This window comes from Oncorhynchus gorbuscha, linkage group LG10 (assembly GCF_021184085.1).
Source record: "Oncorhynchus gorbuscha isolate QuinsamMale2020 ecotype Even-year linkage group LG10, OgorEven_v1.0, whole genome shotgun sequence".
NCBI classification, from domain to species: domain Eukaryota; kingdom Metazoa; phylum Chordata; class Actinopteri; order Salmoniformes; family Salmonidae; genus Oncorhynchus; species Oncorhynchus gorbuscha.
Window position 1 is genome coordinate 24632411 of NC_060182.1, and position 27572 is coordinate 24659982.

A 27572-nucleotide genomic window follows, 5' to 3' on the forward strand; every position below is an offset into this window, starting at 1 on the left:
TGAGATCCTGTTGTCTGTCACAAGGTTTTAGGATTTGGGTTCGGGTCAGGAGCAAGTCACACACTCGCTTCTTCTTATTGGTGTCCTTTAGTAGTGGTTTCTTTGAATCATTCGACCATGAAGGACTGATTCAGTCTCCTCTGAACAGTTGATGTTGAGATGTGTCTGTTATTTGTATTCTGTGAAGCATTTTCTGAGGCTGGCAGCTCTAAAGAACCTATCCTCTGCAGCAGAGGTAACTCTGGGTCTTACTTTCCTGTGACGGTCCTCATGAGAGCCAGTTTCATCATAGTGCTTGATGGTTTTTGCGACTGCACTTGAAGAAACTTTCATATTTCGTTACATTTTCTGCATTGACTGACCTTCATTTCTTAAAGTAATGATGGACTGTCATTTCTATTTGCTTATTTGAGCTGTTTTTGCCATAATATGGACTTGGTCTTTTACCAAATAGGGCTATCTTCTGTATACCACCCCTACCTTGTCACAACATAACTGATTGACTCAAACGCATTAAGAAGGAAATAAATGTACTTTTTACAAGGCACAGCTATTAATTGAAATGCATTCCAGGTGACTACCTCATGAAGCTGGTTGAGAGAATGCCAAAAGTGTACAAAGCTGTCATCAAGGCAAAGGGTGGCTACTTTAAAGAATCTCAAATATAAAATATATTTTAATTTGGTTAACACTTTTTTGGTTACTACATGATTCCATGTGTGTTATTTCATAGTTTTGATGTCTTCACTATTATTCCACAATGTAGAAAATAGTAAAAATAAAGAAAAACCCTTGAATGAGTAGGTTGTCCAATTTTTCTTTCAGTGGCTTTCTGTAATGGTAGTTGATATCATTTGAATTATATTTTCCTACACTCATTATTGACAGAAATATATAATTATATTGAGGGGTGTGTTGGCAGACAGACTCTAGGTTGTGTTAATCAGGGAAACAACACACACACACACACACACACACACACACACACACACAGAGACCTTGTGTGGTGGTCAGGGTGACGTTTATATCCTGCACAGCTTCCCCGTGGAGCTCCAGTGTAAACTGAGGACGAGGTGTGAAACACTGAATGTAAACATAGAGAGATAAAGGGGGATTAAACAACACGTTTCACTGCACCTGTTTGGTGTGTGTGACAATAAAACACACTACAGTAGATGGCCCAGAAAATACCATTAAGATAAATCAAAGCTCTGTCACCTGATTCTCAGAAAGCCCTATGACTCAGAGCTGTATGTTACAATGATGTCATCAATATCCCTGTGTGTCTGACCTTTGTGATATTTCTCTCTCTGTCTCTCTTTAACTCTCTCTCTCTTTATCTCTCTTTATCTCTCTCTCTCTCTCTCGCCCTCTCTCTCTCTCTCTTTATTTCTCTCTCTCTTTATTTCTCTCTCTCTCTCTTTCTCTCTCTCTCTTTCTCTCTATCTCTTTCTCTCTCTCTCTCTCTCTCTCTCTCTCTCTCTTTCTCTCTTTCTCTCTCTCTCTCGCTCTCGCTCTCGCCCCCTATCTTTATCTCTCTCTCTCCCTCTCTCTTTCTCTCTCTCTCTTTCTCTCACGCTGTCTCTCGCTCTCGCCCCTCTCTTTATCTCTCTCTCAACTCTCTCTCTCTCTCTCTCTCTCTCTCTCTCTCTCTCTCTCTCTCTCTCTCTCTCTCCCTCTCTCTCTCCCTCTCTCTCCCTCTCTCTCTTTATCTCTCTCTTTATCTCTCTCTCTCTCTCTCTCTCTCTCTCTCTCTCTCTCTCTCTCTCTCTCTCTCTCTCTCTCTCTCTCTCTCTCTCTCTCTCTCTCTCTCTCTCTCTCTCTCTCTCTCTCTCTCTCTCTCTCTCTCTCTCTCTCTCTCTCTCTCTCTCTCTCTCTCTCTCTCTCTCTCTCTCTCTCTCTCTCTCTCTCTCTCTCTCTCTCTCTCTCTCTCTCTCTCTCTCTCTCTCTCTCTCTCTCTCTCTCTCTCTCTCTCTCTCTCTCTCTCTCTCCCTCCCTCTCTCTCTTTATCTCTCTCTCTCTCTCTCCCTCCCTCTCTCTCCCTCTCTCTCTTTATCTCTCTCTCTCTCTCTCTCTCTCTCTCTCTCTCTCTCTCCCTCCCTCTCTCTCTCTCTCTCTCTCTCTCTCTCTCTCTCTCTCTCTCTCTCTCTCTCTCTCTCTCTCTCTCTCTCTCTCTCTCTCTCTGTCTCTCTTTTATCTCTCTTTCCCCTCTCTCCTCCCCCACAGGTTGTTCAGTGTAGTTCTGGAGGTGATAACCAAAGAGGGTGATGCGGGGGCTCAGGGGGGTAAACCAGGAGGCTTTGACGTCAAGGCCCTCCGAGCATTCCGTGTGCTCCGCCCCCTCCGTCTTGTCTCAGGAGTACCCAGTGAGTCGCCATTGTGCCAGAACCTGTCTTCACTATGGAGATATGTTACCATGTTTATACCATATGAAGAGTTTATTTCCAAAATGCCAAACACCAATTTTTCACATTTGTGTTTTTTCATCTTTTGAAAATATTGCTTATGGGTACATTCATGTGTGTGTAAAATATTACTATTCTCAGATAATTCATTCATAGATTTTAGATGTGTATGAAAATGTCTTTTGGGCGGACAAAATGCTATATATCCATTGTTTAGCTAGAATGGAATATTTGATTGTAATAATTGTTAGCTATATTAAGATGAATGTACTTACTCAAAATCACTCTGAATAAGAGCTTCTGCTAAATAACTAACATGTCAAATGTTTTACATAGAGATCTCATATTAATGTATTTAATTATAATTAAAACATAAAATATATATTGATGTCACAATTGTATCATTTGTACATTGCTTTATTAAAATGTAGTTATTTGTTACATTTGACTGTGTAAAACCAAGCAGTACTACTTATGTCACTGTGAGTGAGGTGGATATATAGCATTTTGGGAAAAACATGGTTATTTGTCTCTCTGAAATGAAACCATCAAGTGATAGACTTAAAACAAATACATGTCATTGATTAACCCCGTTACATAATTAGAATGGTGTGTTTTTTCACTCTCTCTTTCATCATTTCTTTCAGCAGTAAAAGCTCATTTACCTGCATTTCTGAAAATAAATATATAGCATTTTGGAATTAAAATCTTCATATGTCTCTAGTTCAATATGAAGTTTTCATTGATACCCGTGTACAGTCTGAAATCCATATGCATAAACATCAATAGGCTCGTTATACAATAGGCTCGTTATACTGTGTTTGTGTGTGTGTGTGTGTGTGTGTGTGTGTGTGTGTGTGTGTGTGTGTGTGTGTGTGTGTGTGTGTGTGTGTGTGTGTGTGTGTGTGTGTGTGTGTGTGTGTGTGTGTGTGTGTGTGTGTGTGTGTGTGTGTGTGTGTCTGAGCCCTCTCTCTCTGTCTCTGTCAGGTTTACAGGTAGTGTTGAACGCCATCATTAAAGCCATGGTTCCTCTGCTCCACATCGCTCTGCTAGTCCTCTTCGTCATCATCATCTATGCCATCATCGGCCTGGAACTCTTCATCGGCAAAATGCACGCCACTTGCTACCTGGTGGGCACCGGTAAGGACCTGCGTGCGTAATCTGTCCATCTCAGTCCTCCTCTGTCTGTCACAAGTTAAACTCTTTCCATATGTTGATGCATGTCAGCTCTACATAAAAAGACAGACAAAAGTTATGCTGCATTTAGATGATGGAGGCAAAAAAAGGTTGTACCAGTCGGAAAAGCGGGACAAGACAGCAAGGAAGATGGTGACGCAAAAAGCAAGCCTGCACAATGGTGTGTGTTGCTATAGTGATTTCAGTAAACAATGCTCTGGCAGACGGCAAAAGTTTCAATATTTTAACTCTGGCGGCAAGTCCTGTCTACCGTGGTGGCTGAAGGCCTTCACCGCCAGCCCTCAGCGGCATCGAGGTCCTTCTCTCATTGAAACCAATGCATCCTGTCTACCGTGGTGGCTGAAGGCCTTCACCGCCAGCCCCCAGCGGCATCTACGTCCTTCTCTCATTGAAACCAATGGCATCCTGTCTACCGTGGTGGCTGAAGGCCTTCACCACCAGCGGCATCCACGTCGTTCTCTCATTGAAACCAATGGCATCCTGTCTACCGTGGTGGCTGAAGGCCTTCACCGCCAGCCCCCAGCGGCATCCACGTCGTTCTCTCATTGAAACCAATGGCATCCTGTCTACCGTGGTGGCTGAAGGCCTTCACCGCCAGCCCCCAGCGGCATCCACGTCGTTCTCTCATTGAAACCAATGGCATCCTGTCTACCGTGGTGGCTGAAGGCCTTCACCGCCAGCCCCCAGCGGCATCCACGTCGTTCTCTCATTGAAACCAATGGCATCCTGTTTGCCGTCTACCTCGTGACTCTAAACACTGCATTACTGATAACCAATACTGTAGAAAAACACTAGGCTCAATCCTTTTGTGACTGATATAAATCATCTGTCTGTGCAAACCCTAAGACTTCAGTCACTCACTAGTTGGAATCGGCTTTGATTCAATATTTAATCTGCTGACAATCATGACCCTTATTCTAGCACTCAGTCCCTGAATATGAATAAATATACAATGAATATTACTTCCAGTCAATCAGGGGGATCTATATGAAACATGTATATGAAAGCTAGATGACATTGTTTCAATAATCTGGTTTTATAGGGGAGTTGATGGACAACATGTGTGTATGTATTGCTCCTTCTCTTTGTTACTTGCTTGTTTACATCCCTGTGGTAGTTTAGAAGCAGCAATACAGGGCAGTTCAGGGCAGGGTAGACCCAGATCTCTGCTAGCTGTAATCCGGGGCTCTATGCTGATGTTTGCCCTTGAGAAAGGCACTTACCTGGGACTCAGACTCTTTCTCGGCATCATGCTATTAGAAGCGATTATGGATGAAAGGAGATGTAAGCCATGTCAGTTGAGCAGATGAAGTGGAACTGCAGGGGGTGAATTTATGAATGTAATGTATGTGATTATGAATGTAATGTGTGTGATTATGAATGTAATGTATGTGATTATGAATGTAATGTATGTGATTATGAATGGAATGTATGTGATTATGAATGTAATGTATGTGATTATGAATGGAATGTGTGTGATTATGAATGTAATGTATGTGATTATGAATGTAATGTATGTGATTATGAATGTAATGTATGTGATTATGAATGTAATGTGTGTGATTATGAATGTAATGTGTGTGTGATTATGAATGTAATGTATGTGATTATGAATGTAATGTATGTGATTATGAATGGAATGTGTGTGATTATGAATGTAATGTATGTGATTATGAATGTAATGTATGTGATTATGAATGTAATGTGTGTGTGATTAGGAATGTAATGTGTGTGTGATTATGAATGTAATGTATGTGATTATGAATGTAATGTATGTGATTATGAATGGAATGTATGTGATTATGAATGTAATGTATGTGATTATGAATGTAATGTATGTGATTATGAATGTAATGTGTGTGATTATGAATGTAATGTATGTGATTATGAATGTAATGTGTGTGATTATGAATGGAATGTATGTGATTATGAATGTAATGTATGTGATTATGAATGGAATGTGTGTGATTATGAATGTAATGTATGTGATTATGAATGTAATGTATGTGATTATGAATGTAATGTGTGTGTGATTAGGAATGTAATGTGTGTGTGATTATGAGTGTAATGTGTGTGTGATTATGAATGTATTGTGTGTGATTATGAATGTAATGTATGTGATTATGAATGTAATGTATGTGATTATGAATGTAATGTGTGTGTGATTAGGAATGTAATGTGTGTGTGATTATGAATGTAATGTGTGTGTGATTATGAATGTAATGTATGTGATTATGAATGTAATGTATGTGATTATGAATGGAATGTATGTGATTATGAATGGAATGTGTGTGATTATGAATGTAATGTATGTGATTATGAATGTAATGTATGTGATTATGAATGTAATGTATGTGATTATGAATGTAATGTATGTGATTATGAATGTAATGTATGTGATTATGAATGGAATGTGTGTGATTATGAATGTAATGTATGTGATTATGAATGTAATGTATGTGATTATGAATGTAATGTATGTGATTATGAATGTAATGTATGTGATTATGAATGTAATGTGTGTGTGATTAGGAATGTAATGTGTGTGTGATTATGAATGTAATGTATGTGATTATGAATGTAATGTATGTGATTATGAATGGAATGTGTGTGTGATTAGGAATGTAATGTGTGTGTGATTATGAGTGTAATGTGTGTGTGATTATGAATGTATTGTGTGTGATTATGAATGTAATGTATGTGATTATGAATGTAATGTGTGTGTGATTATGAATGTAATGTGTGTGTGATTATGAATGTATTGTGTGTGATTATGAATGTAATGTGTGTGTGATTATGAATGTAATGTATGTGATTATGAATGTATTGTGTGTGACTATTAATGTAATGTGTGTGTGATTATGAATGTAATGTGTGTGATTATGAATGTATTGTGTGTGACTATTAATGTAATGTGTGTGTGATTATGAATGTAATGTGTGTGATTATTAATGTAATGTTTGTGATTATTAATGTAATGTGTGTGATTATGAATGTAATGTGTGTGATTATGAATGTATTGTGTGTGATTATGAATGTAATGTGTGTGATTATTAATGTAATTTTGCATGCAACATCAGCAGGGAGTTAGGGACAGTGAGAATGGTTGTGTATGTGTGTTTTTATGTTTGTGTGTGTGTGTGTGTGTGTGAGAGAGAGAGAAAAAATGCCTCTGATGTGCTAGTGTGCCATAAGAATAATGTGTTAAACACTGTACTGTACACTATACATGTATACATATGAAATGTGTATCTGTAAACAAGAGTATGTAATCTAAACTAGACGAAATGGTTTGCTTTATAAGGGAATAAAAAGCCACACTTCTCTGTGTCCAAGTGTTTTTTCACACCTCTGACTGTATTTGATATTCTTGTTGCCCTCTGATGTTTTGTGTCGTTGTTTACTAAGCTGGCATTCCATGCGGTGCGTTATTGTTGTCCCTGTTTAGTAACTTATAACTATTCTCCTTCCCTCTTTCTCCCATATCCCCCCCCCCCCTCTATATCCCTGTAGGCATTCTGGCAGAGGAGGAGCCTGTTCCGTGTGCAATGTCAGGCCATGGGCGCCAGTGCATGATGAATGGGACTGTGTGTAGAGAGGGATGGCATGGCCCCAACGGTGGCATCACCAACTTTGACAACTTCCTGTTTGCCATGCTTACTGTTTTCCAGTGTATCACCATGGAGGGCTGGACTGATGTTCTCTACTGGGTGAGGCTGCTGCTTCATGAACCACACCCAGCTGGCAACTAGTTAGCCATCTCTACTCACAGTAACACAGAGGTTTCAACAGGGTTAGCTTAGCGTCATCGCTAATACTGGATGAGCTCCAATCAAATCCAACCTATAGAACCTATAGAATGTCAGACTAGAGGTCTCCAACTTCTTGGACCCGAACCAAGATGAACCTGGGGCTTTCCCATTCGGAGCCGATATACATGAATACATTTTTAAAATATAGAAACACGTCCCGAATGGACCTAACAACTAGACTTGTATAGACCTTCTCGGATCCAGACCCAGGTCAAATCCGAGTGAGGGAAGCAGCAGAAAAGTGTTTAAGCTACTTTATTAACCAGAGTTGATAAAGTGTGAGGTAGAGAGAGGTGACGCTCTAGCAGGGGCTGTGCAGTGTTTAGGCTACTGTGAATGTGAGCGAGTGACACAGGGAGGAGGGAGAGACGACAGAGCAATCAACCAAGCCGGCTTATGCTATAGTATACTAATAGCTGCCATATCTAGGTTATTTATCATTCAATATGATTACGTAGTACCTGTCTTGACTGTATCAAGTTGGGAGAAGCTAGTTACGCTATGTAGCTAGGTAGCTAGGCTAATTGATGCTGCACTCGTCCTACACACTTAAACATCAGCTCCATTCAGAATATAAAGTAGCAGCCTACCTGTTCTCTCACTTTCTTTCTCTCTCTCTCTCTCTGTCTCTCTCTCTCTCTCTCTCTCTCTCTCTCTCTCTCTCTCTCTCTCTCTCTCTCTCTCTCTCTCTCTCTCTCTCTCTCTCTCTCTCTCTCTCTCTCTCTCTCTCTCTCTGTCCCCTAACTCTGTCCCCTAACCCTCCCGCTGTCCCTGAACCCTGAACCCTATCGCTGTCCCTGAACCATACCCCTGTCACAGAACCCTATCCCTTAACCCTACCACTGTCCCTGAACCCTGAACCCTAGCTGTGTCCCTGAACCCTGAACCATACCCCTGTCCCTGAACCCTACCCCTGAACCATACCTGTCTCTGAACCCTATTCCTGTCCCTGAACCATAACCCTGTCCCTGAACCCTACCCCTGAACCCTGAACCCTATTCCTGTCCCTGAACCCTACCTCTGTCCCTGAACCCTACCCCTGTCCCTGAACCATACCCCTGAACCCTATTCCTGTCCCTGAACCCTACCCCTGAACCATACCCCTGTCCCTGAACCCTATTCCTGTCCCTGAACCCTACCCCTGAACCATACCCCTGTCCCTGAACCCTATTCCTGAACCATACCCCTGTCCCTGAACCCTATTCCTGTCCCTGAACCCTACCCCTGAACCCTACCTCTGTCCCTGAACCCTACCCCTGAACCATACCCCTGTCCCTGAACCCTATTCCTGAACCATACCCCTGTCTCTGAACCCTATTCCTGTCCCTGAACCCTACCCCTGAACCCTACCTCTGTCCCTGAACCCTATTCCTGAACCATACCCCTGTCCCTGAACCCTATTCCTGAACCATACCCCTGTCCCTGAACCCTATTCCTGTCCCTGAACCCTACCCCTGAACCCTACCTCTGTCCCTGAACCCTATTCCTGAACCATACCCCTGTCCCTGAAGCCTATTCCTGTCCCTGAACCCTACCCCTGAACCCTACCTCTGCCCCTGAACCCTACCCCTGTCCCTGAACCCTATTCCTGTCCCTGAACCCGACCCCTGAACCCTACCTCTGTCCCTGAACCCTACCCCTGAACCCTATTCCTATTCCTGTCTCTGAACCCTACCCCTGAACCATATCCCTGTCCCTGAACCCTACCCCTGAACCGTATTTCTGTCCCTGAACCCTACCCCTGAACCCTACCCCTGAACCCTACCCCTGAACCATACCCCTGTCCCTGAACCCTACCCCTGAACCATACCCCTGAACCATACCCCTGTCCCTGAACCCTACCCCTGAACCCTACCCCTGAACCATACCCCTGTCCCTGAACCCTACCCCTGAACCATACCCCTGAACCATACCCCTGAACCATACCCCTGTCCCTGAACCATACCCCTGTCCCTGAACCATACCCCTGTCCCTGAACCCTACCCCTGAACCCTACCCCTGAACCATACCCCTGTCCCTGAACCCTACCCCTGAACCATACCCCTGTCCCTGAACCCTATTCCTGAACCATACCCCTGTCCCTGAACCCTATTCCTGTCCCTGAACCCTACCCCTGAACCCTACCTCTGTCCCTGAACCCTATTCCTGAACCATACCCCTGTCCCTGAACCCTATTCCTGAACCATACCCCTGTCCCTGAACCCTATTCCTGTCCCTGAACCCTACCCCTGAACCCTACCTCTGTCCCTGAACCCTATTCCTGAACCATACCCCTGTCCCTGAAGCCTATTCCTGTCCCTGAACCCTACCCCTGAACCCTACCTCTGCCCCTGAACCCTACCCCTGTCCCTGAACCCTATTCCTGTCCCTGAACCCGACCCCTGAACCCTACCTCTGTCCCTGAACCCTACCCCTGAATCCTATTCCTGTCTCTGAACCCTACCCCTGAACCATATCCCTGTCCCTGAACCCTACCCCTGAACCGTATTTCTGTCCCTGAACCCTACCCCTGAACCCTACCCCTGAACCCTACCCCTGAACCATACCCCTGTCCCTGAACCCTACCCCTGAACCATACCCCTGAACCATACCCCTGTCCCTGAACCCTACCCCTGAACCCTACCCCTGAACCATACCCCTGTCCCTGAACCCTACCCCTGAACCATACCCCTGAACCATACCCCTGAACCATACCCCTGTCCCTGAACCATACCCCTGTCCCTGAACCATACCCCTGTCCCTGAACCCTACCCCTGAACCCTACCCCTGAACCATACCCCTGTCCCTGAACCCTACCCCTGAACCATACCCCTGTCCCTGAACCCTATTCCTGAACCATACCCCTGTCCCTGAACCCTATTCCTGTCCCTGAACCCTACCCCTGAACCCTACCTCTGTCCCTGAACCCTATTCCTGAACCATACCCCTGTCCCTGAACCCTATTCCTGAACCATACCCCTGTCCCTGAACCCTATTCCTGTCCCTGAACCCTACCCCTGAACCCTACCTCTGTCCCTGAACCCTATTCCTGAACCATACCCCTGTCCCTGAAGCCTATTCCTGTCCCTGAACCCTACCCCTGAACCCTACCTCTGCCCCTGAACCCTACCGCTGTCCCTGAACCCTATTCATGTCCCTGAACCCGACCCCTGAACCCTACCTCTGTCCCTGAACCCTACCCCTGAACCCTATTCCTATTCCTGTCTCTGAACCCTACCCCTGAACCATATCCCTGTCCCTGAACCCTACCCCTGAACCGTATTTCTGTCCCTGAACCCTACCCCTGAACCCTACCCCTGAACCCTACCCCTGAACCATACCCCTGTCCCTGAACCCTACCCCTGAACCATACCCCTGAACCATACCCCTGTCCCTGAACCCTACCCCTGAACCCTACCCCTGAACCATACCCCTGTCCCTGAACCCTACCCCTGAACCATACCCCTGAACCATACCCCTGTCCCTGAACCATACCCCTGTCCCTGAACCCTACCCCTGAACCCTACCCCTGAACCATACCCCTGTCCCTGAACCCTACCCCTGAACCCTACCCCTGAACCATACCCCTGTCCCTGAACCCTATTCCTGAACCATACCCCTGTCCCTGAACCCTACCCCTGAACCCTACCCCTGAACCCTACCCCTGAACCCTACCCCTGAACCATACCCCTGTCCCTGAACCCTATTCCTGAACCCTACCCCTGTCCCTGAACCCTATCCCTGAACCCTACCCCTGAACCCTATCCCTGAACCATACCCCTGTCCCTGAACCCTACCCCTGCTCCATCTCTTCTTTCCTCTTCCTCTCTTGCTTTCTCTTCTCTTCTGACTGACTCTCCCTCCCGCTCTATCAGTACTGCCCTCTCTTCTTTTCGTTCATGTACCAGTTACCATGGCGATGCGATGCTAATGAAGCCATGGATGGGGTGAAGGTGACAATGCGAGTGGAGGAAAGATGCAGCCACTCAACAGACATGAAAGGGATGGAGTGGGAGCTGAACACAGAGGAGGAATGGAGAGATGATTGGCAGATATTTGACCTCCCCTCTATCTATGGTCTGCTCACACATCTATACCCTCCTGTGTGTAGTGTCCTGAGAGACAGATTCTTTATAGCAGTGGTGGGAAATCTTTTCTGCGCTGTGGGCGCAGGATTTTGCTCCAGCCAACTGTAACACAACCTGATTCATAGTCTTCATCAACAAATGAGCTGTGTTACAGTTTTGGGTGAAGTAAAATCCTTCACACACACTTGTCTTAAAGAGAGAGTCACTGAAAAGAGGAAATAACACAACTTAGTGTATGTAAACTTCTGACCCACTGGAATTATGATACAGTGAATTATAAGTGAAATAATCTGTCTGTAAACAATTGTTGGAAAAATTACTTGCACAAAATAGATGTCCTAACCGACTTGCCAAAACTATAGTTTGTTAACAAGACATTTGTGGAGTGGTTGAAATGTAATGACTCCAACCTAAGTGTATGTCAACTTCCCTTCAACTGGAGGTGGCTCATCTAGTTTTCCCAGGAACTTCTCCATTGTCTTCTAAAGCTAACTGTGACTGTTTTTGTTGTTTCAGATGAATGATGCCATGGGCTTTGAGCTGCCCTGGGTTTACTTCGTCAGTCTAGTCATCTTCGGCTCCTTCTTCGTTCTCAACCTGGTTCTGGGAGTTTTAAGCGGGTAAGACATTAGAATCATCATTGTCCTATATACTGAACATACACACACAGAGATACACACATACACACACAGAGATACACACATACACAGGCACGAGAATGCACACACAGAGATACACACATACACAGGCACGAGAGTGCACACACAGAGATACACACATACACACGCACGAGAGTGCACACACAGAGATACACACATACACAGGCACGAGAATGCACACACAGAGATACACACATACACAGGCACGAGAGTGCACACACAGAGATACACACATACACAGGCACGAGAGTGCTCACACAGAGATACACACATACACAGGCACGAGAGTGCACACACAGAGATACACACATACACAGGCACGAGAGTGCACACACAGAGATACACACATACACAGGCACGAGAGTGCACACACAGAGATACACACATACACACGCACGAGAGTGCACACACAGAGATACACACATACACAGGCACGAGAGTGCACACACAGAGATACACACATACACAGGCACGAGAGTGCACACACAGAGATATACACAGGCACGAGAGTGCACACACAGAGATACACACATACACAGGCACGAGAGTGCACACACAGAGATACACACATACAAACGCACGAGAGTGCACACACAGAGATACACACATACACAGGCACGAGAGTGCACACACAGAAATACACACATACACACGCACGAGAGTGCACACACAGGCACGAGAGTGCACACACAGAGATACACACATAGAGGGAACAGGTTTCTGAGCTTTTTTCTTTGTGTGTGTGTGTCCGTCCACAGAGAGTTTTCCAAGGAGAGAGAGAAGGCCAAGGCTCGTGGAGACTTCCAGAAGCTGAGAGAGAAGCAGCAGCTGGAGGAGGACCTGAAGGGCTACCTGGACTGGATCACTCAGGCCGAGGACATCGACCCTGAGAATGACGAGGAGGGGGACGAGGAGGGGGGAAAACGCATCCGTGAGTCCTCCTACCTCACCACCCTCTTCACATCTCATTCCCCTCTGTTCTCCTACCTCACCACCTCCTTCACATCTCATTCCCCTCTGTTCTCCTACCTCACCACCCTCTTCACATCTCATTCCCCTCTGTTCTCCTACCTCACCACCCTCTTCACATCTCATTCCCCTCTGTTCTCCTACCTCACCACCCTTTTCACATCTCATTCCCCTCTGTTCTCCTACCTCACCACCCTTTTCACATCTCATTCCCCTCTGTTCTCCTACCTCACCACCCTTTTCACATCTCATTCCCCTCTGTTCTCCTACCTCACCACCCTTTTCACATCTCATTCCCCTCTGTTCTCCTACCTCACCACCCTTTTCACATCTCATTCCCCTCTGTTCTCCTACCTCACCACCCTCTTCACATCTCATTCTCCTACCTCACCACCTCCTTCACATCTCATTCTCCTACCTCACCACCCTCTTCACATCTCATTCCCTCTGTTCTCCTACCTCACCACCCTCTTCACATCTCATTCCCCTCTGTTCTCCTACCTCACCACCCTTTTCACATCTCATTCCCCTCTGTTCTCCTACCTCACCACCCTCTTCACATCTCATTCTCCTACCTCACCACGCTCTTCACATCTCATTCCCCTCTGTTCTCCTACCTCACCACCCTCTTCACATCTCATTCTCCTACCTCACCACCTCCTTCACATCTCATTCTCCTACCTCACCACCCTCTTCACATCTCATTCCCCTCTGTTCTCCTACCTCACCACCCTCTTCACATCTCATTCCCCTCTGTTCTCCTACCTCACCACCCTCTTCACATCTCATTCCCCTCTGTACTCCTACCTCACCACCCTTTTCACATCTCATTCCCCTCTGTTCTCCTACCTCACCACCCTCTTCACATCTCATTCTCCTACCTCACCACCCTCTTCACATCTCATTCCCCTCTGTTCTCCTACCTCACCACCCTCTTCACATCTCATTCCCCTCTGTTCTCCTACCTCACCACCCTTTTCACATCTCATTCCCCTCTGTTCTCCTACCTCACCACCCTCTTCACATCTCATTCCCCTCTGTTCTCCTACCTCACCACCCCTTCACATCTCATTCCCCTCTGTTCTCCTACCTCACCACCCTTTTCACATCTCATTCCCCTCTGTTCTCCTACCTCACCACCCTCTTCACATCTCATTCTCCTACCTCACCACCCTCTTCACATCTCATTCCCTCTGTTCTCCTACCTCACCACCCTCTTCACATCTCATTCCCTCTGTTCTCCTACCTAACCACCCCTTCACATCTCATTCCCCTCTGTTCTCCTACCTCACCACCCTCTTCACATCTCATTCCCCTCTGTTCTCCTACCTAACCACCCCTTCACATCTCATTCCCCTCTGTTCTCCTACCTCACCACCCTCTTCACATCTCATTCTCCTACCTCACCACCTCCTTCACATCTCATTCTCCTACCTCACCACCCTCTTCACATCTCATTCCCTCTGTTCTCCTACCTCACCACCCCTTCACATCTCATTCCCCTCTGTTCTCCTACCTCACCACCCTCTTCACATCTCATTCTCCTACCTCACCACCCTCTTCACATCTCATTCCCCTCTGTTCTCCTACCTCACCACCCCCTTCACATCTCATTCCCCTCTGTTCTCCGACCTCACCACCCTCTTCACATCTCATTCTCCTACCTCACCACCTCCTTCACATCTCATTCTCCTACCTCACCACCCTCTTCACATCTCATTCCCCTCTGTTCTCCTACCTCACCACCCTCTTCACATCTCATTCCCCTCTGTTCTCCTACCTCACCACCCTCTTCACATCTCATTCCCCTCTGTTCTCCTACCTCACCACCCTCTTCACATCTCATTCCCCTCTGTTCTCCTACCTCACCACCCTCTTCACATCTCATTCCCCTCTGTTCTCCTACCTCACCACCCTCTTCACATCTCATTCTCCTACCTCACCACCTCCTTCACATCTCATTCTCCTACCTCACCACCCTCTTCACATCTCATTCCCCTCTGTTCTCCTACCTCACCACCCCTTCACATCTCATTCCCTCTGTTCTCCTACCTCACCACCCTCTTCACATCTCATTCTCCTACCTCACCACCCTCTTCACATCTCATTCCCCTCTGTTCTCCTACCTCACCACCCCCTTCACATCTCATTCCCCTCTGTTCTCCTACCTCACCACCCTCTTCACATCTCATTCCCCTCTGTTCTCCTACCTCACCACCCTCTTCACATCTCATTCTCCTACCTCACCACCTCCTTCACATCTCATTCTCCTACCTCACCACCCTCTTCACATCTCATTCCCCTCTGTTCTCCTACCTCACCACCCTTTTCACATCTCATTCCCCTCTGTTCTCCTACCTCACCACCCTCTTCACATCTCATTCTCCTACCTCACCACCCTCTTCACATCTCATTCCCCTCTGTTCTCCTACCTCACCACCCTCTTCACATCTCATTCCCCTCTGTTCTCCTACCTCACCACCCTTTTCACATCTCATTCCCCTCTGTTCTCCTACCTCACCACCCTCTTCACATCTCATTCCCCTCTGTTCTCCTACCTCACCACCCCTTCACATCTCATTCCCCTCTGTTCTCCTACCTCACCACCCTTTTCACATCTCATTCCCCTCTGTTCTCCTACCTCACCACCCTCTTCACATCTCATTCTCCTACCTCACCACCCTCTTCACATCTCATTCCCCTCTGTTCTCCTACCTCACCACCCTCTTCACATCTCATTCCCCTCTGTTCTCCTACCTAACCACCCCCTTCACATCTCATTCCCCTCTGTTCTCCTACCTCACCACCCTCTTCACATCTCATTCCCCTCTGTTCTCCTACCTAACCACCCCCTTCACATCTCATTCCCCTCTGTTCTCCTACCTCACCACCCTCTTCACATCTCATTCCCCTCTGTTCTCCTACCTCACCACCCTCTTCACATCTCATTCCCCTCTGTTCTCCTACCTCACCACCCTCTTCACATCTCATTCTCCTACCTCACCACCTCCTTCACATCTCATTCTCCTACCTCACCACCCTCTTCACATCTCATTCCCCTCTGTTCTCCTACCTCACCACCCCCTTCACATCTCATTCCCCTCTGTTCTCCTACCTCACCACCCTCTTCACATCTCATTCTCCTACCTCACCACCCTCTTCACATCTCATTCCCCTCTGTTCTCCTACCTCACCACCCTCTTCACATCTCATTCCCCTCTGTTCTCCTACCTCACCACCCCCTTCACATCTCATTCCCCTCTGTTCTCCTACCTCACCACCTCCTTCACATCTCATTCCCCTCTGTTCTCCTACCTCACCACCTCCTTCACATCTCATTCCCCTCTGTTCTCCTACCTCACCACCCCATTCACATCTCATTCCCCTCTGTTCTCCTACCTCACCACCTCCTTCACATCTCATTCCCTCTGTTCTCCTACCTCACCACCTCCTTCACATCTCATTCCCCTCTGTTCTCCTACCTCACCACCTCCTTCACATCTCATTCCCCTCTGTTCTCCTACCTCACCACCTCCTTCACATCTCATTCCCCTCTGTTCTCCTACCTCACCACCTCCTTCACATCTCATTCCCCTCTGTTCTCCTACCTCACCACCCCATTCACATCTCATTCCCCTCTGTTCTCCTACCTCACCACCTCCTTCACATCTCATTCCCCTCTGTTCTCCTACCTCACCACCTCCTTCACATCTCATTCCCCTCTGTTCTCCTACCTCACCACCTCCTTCACATCTCATTCCCCTCTGTTCTCCTACCTCACCACCTCCTTCACATCTCATTCCCCTCTGTTCTCCTACCTCTCCACCTCCTTCACATCTCATTCTCCTACCTCACCACCTCCTTCACATGTCATTCCCCTCTGTTCTCCTACCTTACCACCTCCTTCACATCTCATTCCCCTCTGTTCTCCTACCTCACCACCTCCTTCACATCTCATTCCCCTCTGTTCTCCTACCTCACCACCTCCTTCACATCTCATTCTCCTACCTCACCACCTCCTTCACATCTCATTCCCCTCTGTTCTCCTACCTCACCACCCCCTTCACATCTCATTCCCCTCTGTTCTCCTACCTCACCACCTCCTTCACATCTCATTCCCCTCTGTTCTCCTACCTCTCCACCTCCTTCACATCTCATTCCCCTCTGTTCTCCTACCTCACCACCTCCTTCACATCTCATTCCCCTCTGTTCTCCTACCTCACCACCCCCTTCACATCTCATTCCCCTCTGTTCTCCTACCTCACCACCTCCTTCACATCTCATTCCCCTCTGTTCTCCTACCTCTCCACCTCCTTCACATCTCATTCCCCTCTGTTCTCCTACCTCACCACCCCCTTCACATCTCATTCCCCTCTGTTCTCCTACCTCACCACCTCCTTCACATCTCATTCCCCTCTGTTCTCCTACCTCACCACCTCCTTCACATCTCATTCTCCTACCTCACCACCTCCTTCACATCTCATTCCCCTCTGTTCTCCTACCTCACCACCTCCTTCACATCTCATTCCCCTCTGTTCTCCTACCTCACCACCCCCTTCACATCTCATTCCCCTCTGTTCTCCTACCTCACCACCTCCTTCACATCTCATTCCCCTCTGTTCTCCTACCTCACCACCCCTTCACATCTCATTCCCCTCTGTTCTCCTACCTCACCACCCCCTTCACATCTCATTCCCCTCTGTTCTCCTACCTCACCACCTCCTTCACATCTCATTCCCCTCTGTTCTCCTACCTCACCACCCCTTCACATCTCATTCCCCTCTGTTCTCCTACCTCACCACCTCCTTCACATCTCATTCCCCTCTGTTCTCCTACCTCTCCACCTCCTTCACATCTCATTCCCCTCTGTTCTCCTACCTCACCACCTCCTTCACATCTCATTCCCCTCTGTTCTCCTACCTCACCACCCCTTCACATCTCATTCCCCTCTGTTCTCCTACCTCACCACCTCCTTCACATCTCATTCCCCTCTGTTCTCCTACCTCTCCACCTCCTTCACATCTCATTCCCTCTGTTCTCCTACCTCACCACCCCTTCACATCTCATTCCCCTCTGTTCTCCTACCTCACCACCACATCTCCTCCTCTGTTCTCACATCTCACATCTCATTCCCTCTGTTCTCCTACCTCACCACCTCCTTCACATCTCATTCTCCTACCTCACCACCACCTTCACATCTCATTCCCCTCTGTTCTCCTACCTCACCACCTCCTTCACATCTCATTCCCTCTGTTCTCCTACCTCACCACCTCCTTCACATCTCATTCCCCTCTGTTCTCCTACCTCACCACCCCCTCATCACATCTCATTCCCCTCTGTTCTCCTACCTCACCACCTCCTTCACATCTCATTCCCCTCTGTTCTCCTACCTCACCACCCCCTTCACATCTCATTCCCCTCTGTTCTCCTACCTCACCACCTCCTTCACATCTCATTCCCCTCTGTTCTCCTACCTCTCCACCTCCTTCACATCTCATTCCCCTCTGTTCTCCTACCTCACCACCTTCTTCACATCTCATTCCCCTCTGTTCTCCTACCTCACCACCCCCTTCACATCTCATTCCCCTCTGTTCTCCTACCTCACCACCTCCTTCACATCTCATTCCCCTCTGTTCTCCTACCTCTCCACCTCCTTCACATCTCATTCCCCTCTGTTCTCCTACCTCACCACCCCTTCACATCTCATTCCCCTCTGTTCTCCTACCTCACCACCTCCTTCACATCTCATTCCCCTCTGTTCTCCTACCTCACCACCTCCTTCACATCTCATTCCCCTCTGTTCTCCTACCTCACCACCCCTTCACATCTCATTCCCCTCTGTTCTCCTACCTCACCACCTCCTTCACATCTCATTCCCCTCTGTTCTCCTACCTCACCACCCCCTTCACATCTCATTCTCCTACCTCACCACCCCCTTCACATCTCATTCCCCTCTGTTCTCCTACCTCACCACCTCCTTCACATCTCATTCCCCTCTGTTCTCCTACCTCACCACCTCCTTCACATCTCATTCCCCTCTGTTCTCCTACCTCTCCACCTCCTTCACATCTCATTCTCCTACCTCACCACCTCCTTCACATCTCATTCCCCTCTGTTCTCCTACCTCACCACCTCCTTCACATCTCATTCCCCTCTGTTCTCCTACCTCACCACCCCCTTCACATCTCATTCCCCTCTGTTCTCCTACCTCACCACCTCCTTCACATCTCATTCTCCTACCTCACCACCTCCTTCACATCTCATTCCCCTCTGTTCTCCTACCTCACCACCTCCTTCACATCTCATTCCCCTCTGTTCTCCTACCTCACCACCCCCTTCACATCTCATTCTCCTACCTCACCACCCCCTTCACATCTCATTCCCTCTGTTCTCCTACCTCACCACCCCTTCACATCTCATTCTCCTACCTCACCACCCCCTTCACATCTCATTCCCCTCTGTTCTCCTACCTCACCACCCCCTTCACATCTCATTCTCCTACCTCACCACCCCTTCACATCTCATTCCCCTCTGTTCTCCTACCTCTCCACCTCCTTCACATCTCATTCCCCTCTGTTCTCCTACCTCACCACCCCCTTCACATCTCATTCCCCTCTGTTCTCCTACCTCACCACCTCCTTCACATCTCATTCCCCTCTGTTCTCCTACCTCACCACCTCCTTCACATCTCATTCCCCTCTGTTCTCCTACCTCACCACCCCCTTCACATCTCATTCCCCTCTGTTCTCCTACCTCACCACCTCCTTCACATCTCATTCCCCTCTGTTCTCCTACCTCACCACCCCCTTCACATCTCATTCTCCTACCTCACCACCCCCTTCACATCTCATTCCCCTCTGTTCTCCTACCTCACCACCTCCTTCACATCTCATTCCCCTCTGTTCTCCTACCTCACCACCTCCTTCACATCTCATTCCCCTCTGTTCTCCTACCTCTCCACCTCCTTCACATCTCATTCTCCTACCTCACCACCTCCTTCACATCTCATTCCCTCTGTTCTCCTACCTCACCACCTCCTTCACATCTCATTCCCCTCTGTTCTCCTACCTCACCACCTCCTTCACATCTCATTCCCCTCTGTTCTCCTACCTCACCACCTCCTTCACATCTCATTCTCCTACCTCACCACCCCCTTCACATCATTCTCTGTTCTCCCCTCTGTTCTCCTACCTCACCACCCCTTCACATCTCATTCTCCTACCTCACCACCCCCTTCACATCTCATTCCCCTCTGTTCTCCTACCTCACCACCCCCTTCACATCTCATTCTCCTACCTCACCACCCCCTTCACATCTCATTCCCCTCTGTTCTCCTACCTCACCACCTTCTTCACATCTCATTCCCCTCTGTTCTCCTACCTCACCACCCCTTCACATCTCATTCCCCTCTGTTCTCCTACCTCACCACCTCCTTCACATCTCATTCCCCTCTGTTCTCCTACCTCTCCACCTCCTTCACATCTCATTCCCCTCTGTTCTCCTACCTCACCACCCCCTTCACATCTCATTCCCCTCTGTTCTCCTACCTCACCACCTCCTTCACATCTCATTCCCTCTGTTCTCCTACCTCACCACCTCCTTCACATCTCATTCCCTCTGTTCTCCTACCTCACCACCCCCTTCACATCTCATTCCCCTCTGTTCTCCTACCTCACCACCTCCTTCACATCTCATTCCCCTCTGTTCTCCTACCTCACCACCCCTTCACATCTCATTCTCCTACCTCACCACCCCCTTCACATCTCATTCCCTCTGTTCTCCTACCTCACCACCTCCTTCACATCTCATTCCCCTCTGTTCTCCTACCTCTCCACCTCCTTCACATCTCATTCTCCTACCTCACCACCTCCTTCACATCTCATTCCCCTCTGTTCTCCTACCTCACCACCTCCTTCACATCTCATTCCCCTCTGTTCTCCTACCTCACCACCCCCTTCACATCTCATTCCCCTCTGTTCTCCTACCTCACCACCTCCTTCACATCTCATTCTCCTACCTCACCACCTCCTTCACATCTCATTCCCCTCTGTTCTCCTACCTCACCACCTCCTTCACATCTCATTCCCCTCTGTTCTCCTACCTCACCACCCCCTTCACATCTCATTCTCCTACCTCACCACCCCCTTCACATCTCATTCCCCTCTGTTCTCCTACCTCACCACCCCCTTCACATCTCATTCTCCTACCTCACCACCCCTTCACATCTCATTCCCCTCTGTTCTCCTACCTCACCACCCCCTTCACATCTCATTCTCCTACCTCACCACCTCCTTCACATCTCATTCCCTCTGTTCTCCTACCTCACCACCCCTTCACATCTCATTCCCCTCTGTTCTCCTACCTCACCACCTCCTTCACATCTCATACCCCTCTGTTCTCCTACCTCACCACCTCCTTCACATCTCATACCCCTCTGTTCTCCTACCTCACCACCTCCTTCACATCTCATTCCCCTCTGTTCTCCTACCTCACCACCTCCTTCACATCTCATTCTCCTACCTCACCACCCCCTTCACATCTCATTCCCCTCTGTTCTACTTAGGTTTAGATGTTATTAGGATCCCTGAATTTGTTCTGGACCTGGTGACTGTGAAAAGACCCCTGGTGGCATGTCTGGTAGGATAAGTGTGTGTGTCAGTGCTGTGTGTAAGTTCACTACAACAATTTGTCATTTCCAACACATTCGTGTTTCTTATAAAAACAACAAGTGATGCAGGACTTGCTTTATGGAGTGTGGTGTCAAAAAAGCAGAGCATCTCTTTCTCACCGGACAGACCTCTACCCATCTTTACAACCATTGAATCAACATGTTTTGATCCTGACAGTTTACAATCTACGGTCAAACCAAGTAATTCAGTCTCTTCAACTTGCTCAACAGCCACACCATTCATTACCAGATTCAGCTGAGGTCTAGAATTTAGGAAATGATTTGTACCAAATACAATGCTCTTAGTTTTAGAGACGTTAAGGACCAGTTCTTTACTGGCCACTAGGGCTGACACCATTTAGTCGACTGGTCCATTGTTTGGTTGATAGGCTGTTGGTCGACCCAGATTTCTTTAGTCCAGCAGTCAAAATGTTCTTGTTTTTTCATGGTGCACAAGACACCTGTCTGATTCTCAGTGGTCTAATCCATTGCGGAGGCCACGAGGATGGTACTTCACACTAAGATGTGATACTGAAACTGTATATGACTATATTATGTCAAAATAATGGTGCAAATCTAATATTTTAAATATTATTTTTGAACAAATGCGATTTCTCCTGCGTTGGATACAGTCACTGTCCAGAGTTCTGAAACTTCATGTTCAGTGCGCCGTAGAATTGTCGCCTTTCCCTCTGCCTTTCCCTCTGCCTTTCCCTCTGCCTTTCCCTATGCCTTTCCCTCTGCCTTTCCCTCTGCCTTTCCCTATGCCTTTCCCTCTGCCTTTCCCTCTGCCTTTCCCTCTGCCTTTCCCTCTGCCTTTCCCTCTGCCTTTCCCTATGCCTTTCCCTCTGCCTTTCCCTCTGCCTTTCCCTCTGCCTTTCCCTCTGCCTTTCCCTATGCCTTTCCCTCTGCCTTTCCCTCTGCCTTTCCCTATGCCTTTCCCTCTGCCTTTCCCTCTGCCTTTCCCTCTGCCTTTCCCTCTGCCTTTCCCTCTGCCTTTCCCTATGTTTTTCCCTCTGTTTTTCCCTCTGCCTTTCCCTCTGTTTTTCCTCTGTTTTTCCCTCTGTTTTTCCCCTCTGCCTTTCCTTTTTTATACCTTTCCCTCTGCCTTTCCCTTATGCCTTTCCCTATACCTTTCCCTCTGCCTTTCCCTCTGCCTTTCCCTCTGCCTTTCCTTTATGCCTTTCCCTCTGTTTTTTCCCTATACCTTTCCTCTCTGTTTTTCCTTTCTGTTTTTCCTTTCTGCCTTTCCCTATACTTTTTCCTCTGTTTTTCCCTTATACCTTTCTTTATGTTTTTCCTTTATGTTTTTCCTTATACCTTTCCTTTATGTTTTTCCCTTATGTTTTTCCTTATGTTTTTCCTTTCTGTTTTTCCCTTTCTGTTTTTCCTTTATGCCTTCCCTCTGTTTTTCCTTTATGTTTTCCCTTATGTTTTCCCTCTGCCTTTCCCTTATGCCTTTCCCTTTCTGTTTTTCCCTCTGTTTTTCCCTCTGTTTTTCCCTCTGTTTTCCCTCTGTTTTTCTTTCTGTTTTCCCTCTGCCTTTCCCTCTGCCTTTCCCTTTATGTTTTTCCTTATACTTTCCCTCTGCCTTTCCCTCTGCCTTTCCCTTATGTTTTTCCCTCTGTTTTTCCTTATGTTTTTCCCTATGTTTTTCCCTCTGCCTTTCCCTCTGTTTTTCCTTTATGCCTTTCCCTCTGTTTTTCCTTTCTGTTTTTCCTTTATGCCTTTCCCTCTGCCTTTCCCTATGCCTTTCCCTATGCCTTTCCCTCTGCCTTTCCCTCTGCCTTTCCCTATGCCTTTCCCTATGCCTTTCCCTATGCCTTTCCCTATGCCTTTCCTTATGCCTTTTGTCAGGATTTGGCCAGGGTTGTTCCGGTTTTTGGTCACTAGATGCCCCCATTATGCCTTTTGATCTTTTGTTTTCCCTTGATCCCCATTATTATTTGCACCTGTGCCTCGTTTCCCCTGATTGTATTTAAACCCTTTGTTTTCCTCAGTCCTTTGCTCAGCCCTATGCCTTTCCCTATGCCTTTCCCTATGCCTTTCCCTATGCCTTTCCCTCTGCCTTTCCCTATGCCTTTCCCTATGCCTTTCCCTCTGCCTTTCCCTCTGCCTTTCCCTATGCCTTTCCCTCTGCCTTTCCCTCTGCCTTTCCCTCTGCCTTTCCCTCTGCCTTTCCCTCTGCCTTTCCCTATGCCTTTCCCTATGCCTTTCCCTATGCCTTTCCTTATGCCTTTTGTCAGGATTTGGCCAGGGTTGTTCTGGTTTTTGGTCACTAGATGCCCCCATTGTGCCTTTTGACCTTTTGTTTTCCCTTGATCCCCATTATTATTTGCACCTGTGCCTCGTTTCCCCTGATTGTATTTAAACCCTTTGTTTTCCTCAGTCCTTTGCTCTGTGTTTGTATGTTATCACCCAGCCCTAGTACTCTGTGAACTCTTGTTGATCCCGGTGGACTCTCTTGTGGAATTCTGTTTTTTGTTCTTGTTTGTTTGTTTTTGAGTATCTTTTGAGGCTTTTTGTGCTTTACCTTCCACCTTGTGGATTTACCTTTTTGTCTTGGAGGATTACCTTTGTTCTTGTGGAATTCCTTTTGAGTTTGTGGAGTTACATGTTTTCCTGAAGAACTTCACTTTTTACTTCATTAAATACACCGTCTCAAGTACTGCTGTGTCTGCCTCATCTTCTGGGTTCTGCCGACTATTCGTGGCTCAGTTGGTTAAGTGACTGTTTCTCACTCCGGAGACCCGGGTTCGTAACCGGGTCCTGACACCTTTCCCTATGCCTTTCCCTCTGCCTTTCCCTCTGCCTTTCCCTCTGCCTTTCCCTCTGCCTTTCCCTCTGCCTTTCCCTCTGCCTTTCCCTATTCCTTTCCCTCTGCCTTTCCCTCTGCCTTTCCCTATGCCTTTCCCTATGCCTTTCCCTCTGCCTTTCCCTCTGCCTTTCCCTCTGCCTTTCCCTCTGCCTTTCCCTATGCCTTTCCCTCTGCCTTTCCCTCTGCCTTTCCCTCTGCCTTTCCCTCTGCCTTTCCCTCTGCCTTTCCCTCTGCCTTTCCCTATACCTTTCCCTATGCCTTTCCCTATACCTTTCCCTATGCCTTTCTCTATGCCTTTCTCTATGCCTTTCCCTATGCCTTTCCCTATGCCTTTCCCTCTGCCTTTCCCTATGCCTTTCCCTATGCCTTTCCCTATGCATAATAGCAACGTTAAGCAGCATATTGGGATTGGCGAACAATGTGGCAGAGGCAGCAGCAGCAGAGACGAAGAAACAGCCCTGGCCTTAGCCTAGAGGAAATCCCATCTTAATTAGGTCTATAATCAACAGCCTAACTGTTAAATGTACCTGGCTTTATAAATCATCCATATCTACAGAAATAAGACAGATCCTGCTACTGTTTGAGTGTTTGTTTAATAGCTTACTAATTCTGTGAGCGCCAAGCCTCATGCAACGGAAAAATGTTGGATAAAGCAATTTCACAGATTCATCTGCTTTTAATATTTGCTATGTTGTAATAACGCCTTAAAAGATTGTTACAACAGACTGGTATTACTTTGAATGTATTTAGTGTTGTTTACACTGTTCCAAACAGGCAGAAACATGATGTAATCTAACAGCACTTGTTTGTCACAGATAATATGCACGCAGCTCTCGCTCCTCCTATACATTCATTATTTGAAATGCAATCAAGCATTTTAGTTGTTTTATTTTATTTTTAATTTACCCTCTTTTCTCCCCAATTTCGTGGTATCCAATTATTAGTAGTTACTATCTTGTCTCATCGCTACAACTCCCGTACGCTTTCGGGAGAGACGAAGGTCGAAAGCCATGCGTCCTCCAAAACACAACCCAACCAAGCTTCTTAACACAGCGCACATCCATCCCGGAAGCCAGCCGCACCAATGTGTCGGAGGAAACACCGTGCACCTGGCGACCTAGTTAGCGCGCACTGAGCCCGGCCCGCCACAGGAGTCGCTGGTGTGCGATGAGACAAGGATATCCCTACTGGCCAACCCCTCCCTAACCCGGACGACGCTAGGCCAATTGTGCGTCGCCCCACGGAACTTCCCGGTCTTGGCCGGCTGCGACAGAGCCTATTAAATAAATATCTCTAAATCCAAAATTTGTCAGAGGTTGAAAAGCCATATCACATAAAAAAAATCAACAACAGGTTATGGTCAATAACATCAAAGGCTGCACTGAAATCTAACAGTACAGCTACTACAACCTTCTTATCTGTTCAACCAATCATCAGTCATGTGTGTCAGTGCAGTGCATGTTGAGTGCTCTTCTCTATAAGCATACTGAAAGTCATGCTGAAAGTCTACTCTACCCTGTTACCAGCACCTGGCCAGCAGTGTGGTTCAGAGACAGAGTCTAGGTTTTAAACAGGTTGGAATGCAATAATGGGTGTTTGTTCCCTGTTGGTTCTACCACCTGTTCCTGTGATGTTATGTCACTGGATCATATTGCTATTGATCCCAGGACTTCCTGAGAAATTGTTATCATTCTGGGTAAACCAAATGAAAGTGAATGTCATGTCTGCTGCTCCAGCCGTAACACACACACACATGATCTCACACACACACACACACACACACACACACACACACACACACACACACACACACACACACACACACACACACACACACACACACACACACACACACACACACACACACACACACACACACACACACACACACACACACACACACACACACACACACACACACACACACACACACAGGAATGATGATGATATGACTTCAATGGAAGAAAGAGACAGTAATCCAAATCCTCTTTATGTAAGCGTGTGCAGCATGATGCATGACGACACAGCGCTTCCTGTTGGGATGAGACATTTGCTATTGTAGGTACTCTATTTATACAGAAGTATGTGGACACCCCTTCAAATTTGTGAATCTGGCTATTTCATCCACACCTGTTGCTGACAGGTGTATAACATTGAGCACACAGCCATTCAATCTCCATCTACAAACATTGGCAGTAGAATGACCTTACTGAAGAGCTCAGTGACTTTCAACAAGGCACCTTCATAGGATGCCAACTTTCCAACAAGTCAGTTTGTCAAATTTCTGCCCTGCTAGAGCTGCCCAGGTCAACTGTAAGTGCTATTATTGTGAAGTGGAAATTATCTAGGAGCAACTACTGCTTGGCTGCAAAGTGATAGGCCACACAAGCTCACAGAACGGGACCGCCGAGTGCTGAAGCTCGTAGCGTGTATAAATTATCTGTCCTCGGTTGCAACACTCAATACCGAGTTCCAAACTGCCTCTGGAAGCAACGTCAGCACACTAACTGTTTGTCGGGAGCTTCATGAAATGGGTTTCCATGGCCGAGCAGCCACACACAAGCGTAAGATCACCATGCGCAATACCAATGCTAGAGTGGTGTAAAGCTCACCTCCATTGGACACCGGAGCAGGGGAAACATGTTCTCTAGAGTGATGAATCACGCTTCACCATCTGGCAGTCCGATGGACAAATCTGGGTTTGGCGGATACCAGGACAACACTACCTGCCCCAATGCATAGTGCCAACTGTAAAGTTTGGTGGAGGAGGAATAATGGTCCTGGGCTGTTTTTCATGTTTCGGGCTAAGCCCCTTAGTTCCAGTGAAGGGAAATCTTAATGCTACCGCTATCTTACAATGACATTCTAGATTATTCTGTGCTTCCAACTTTATGGGAACAGTTTGGGAAAGGCCCTTTCCTGTTTCAGCATGTCAATGCCCCCGTGCACAAAGCGAGATCCAATCCGAAATGGTTTG

General features: G+C 47.3%; 1 protein-coding gene across 4 annotated transcripts in view; it reads left to right on the forward strand.

The window, feature by feature from the left end:
• Positions 1 to 27572, forward strand: part of LOC124045737 (voltage-dependent L-type calcium channel subunit alpha-1D-like) — a 131467-nt gene that overhangs the window by 52237 nt on the left and 51658 nt on the right. For all 4 annotated transcript variants that reach the window (XM_046365307.1, XM_046365306.1, XM_046365308.1 and 1 more), the window contains exons 5-9: positions 2227 to 2366; positions 3393 to 3545; positions 7116 to 7312; positions 11998 to 12101; positions 12899 to 13071. In XM_046365307.1, coding sequence (XP_046221263.1) covers positions 2227 to 2366; positions 3393 to 3545; positions 7116 to 7312; positions 11998 to 12101; positions 12899 to 13071 — 767 coding nt within the window. The remainder of the gene's footprint in view (positions 1 to 2226; positions 2367 to 3392; positions 3546 to 7115; positions 7313 to 11997; positions 12102 to 12898; positions 13072 to 27572) is intronic.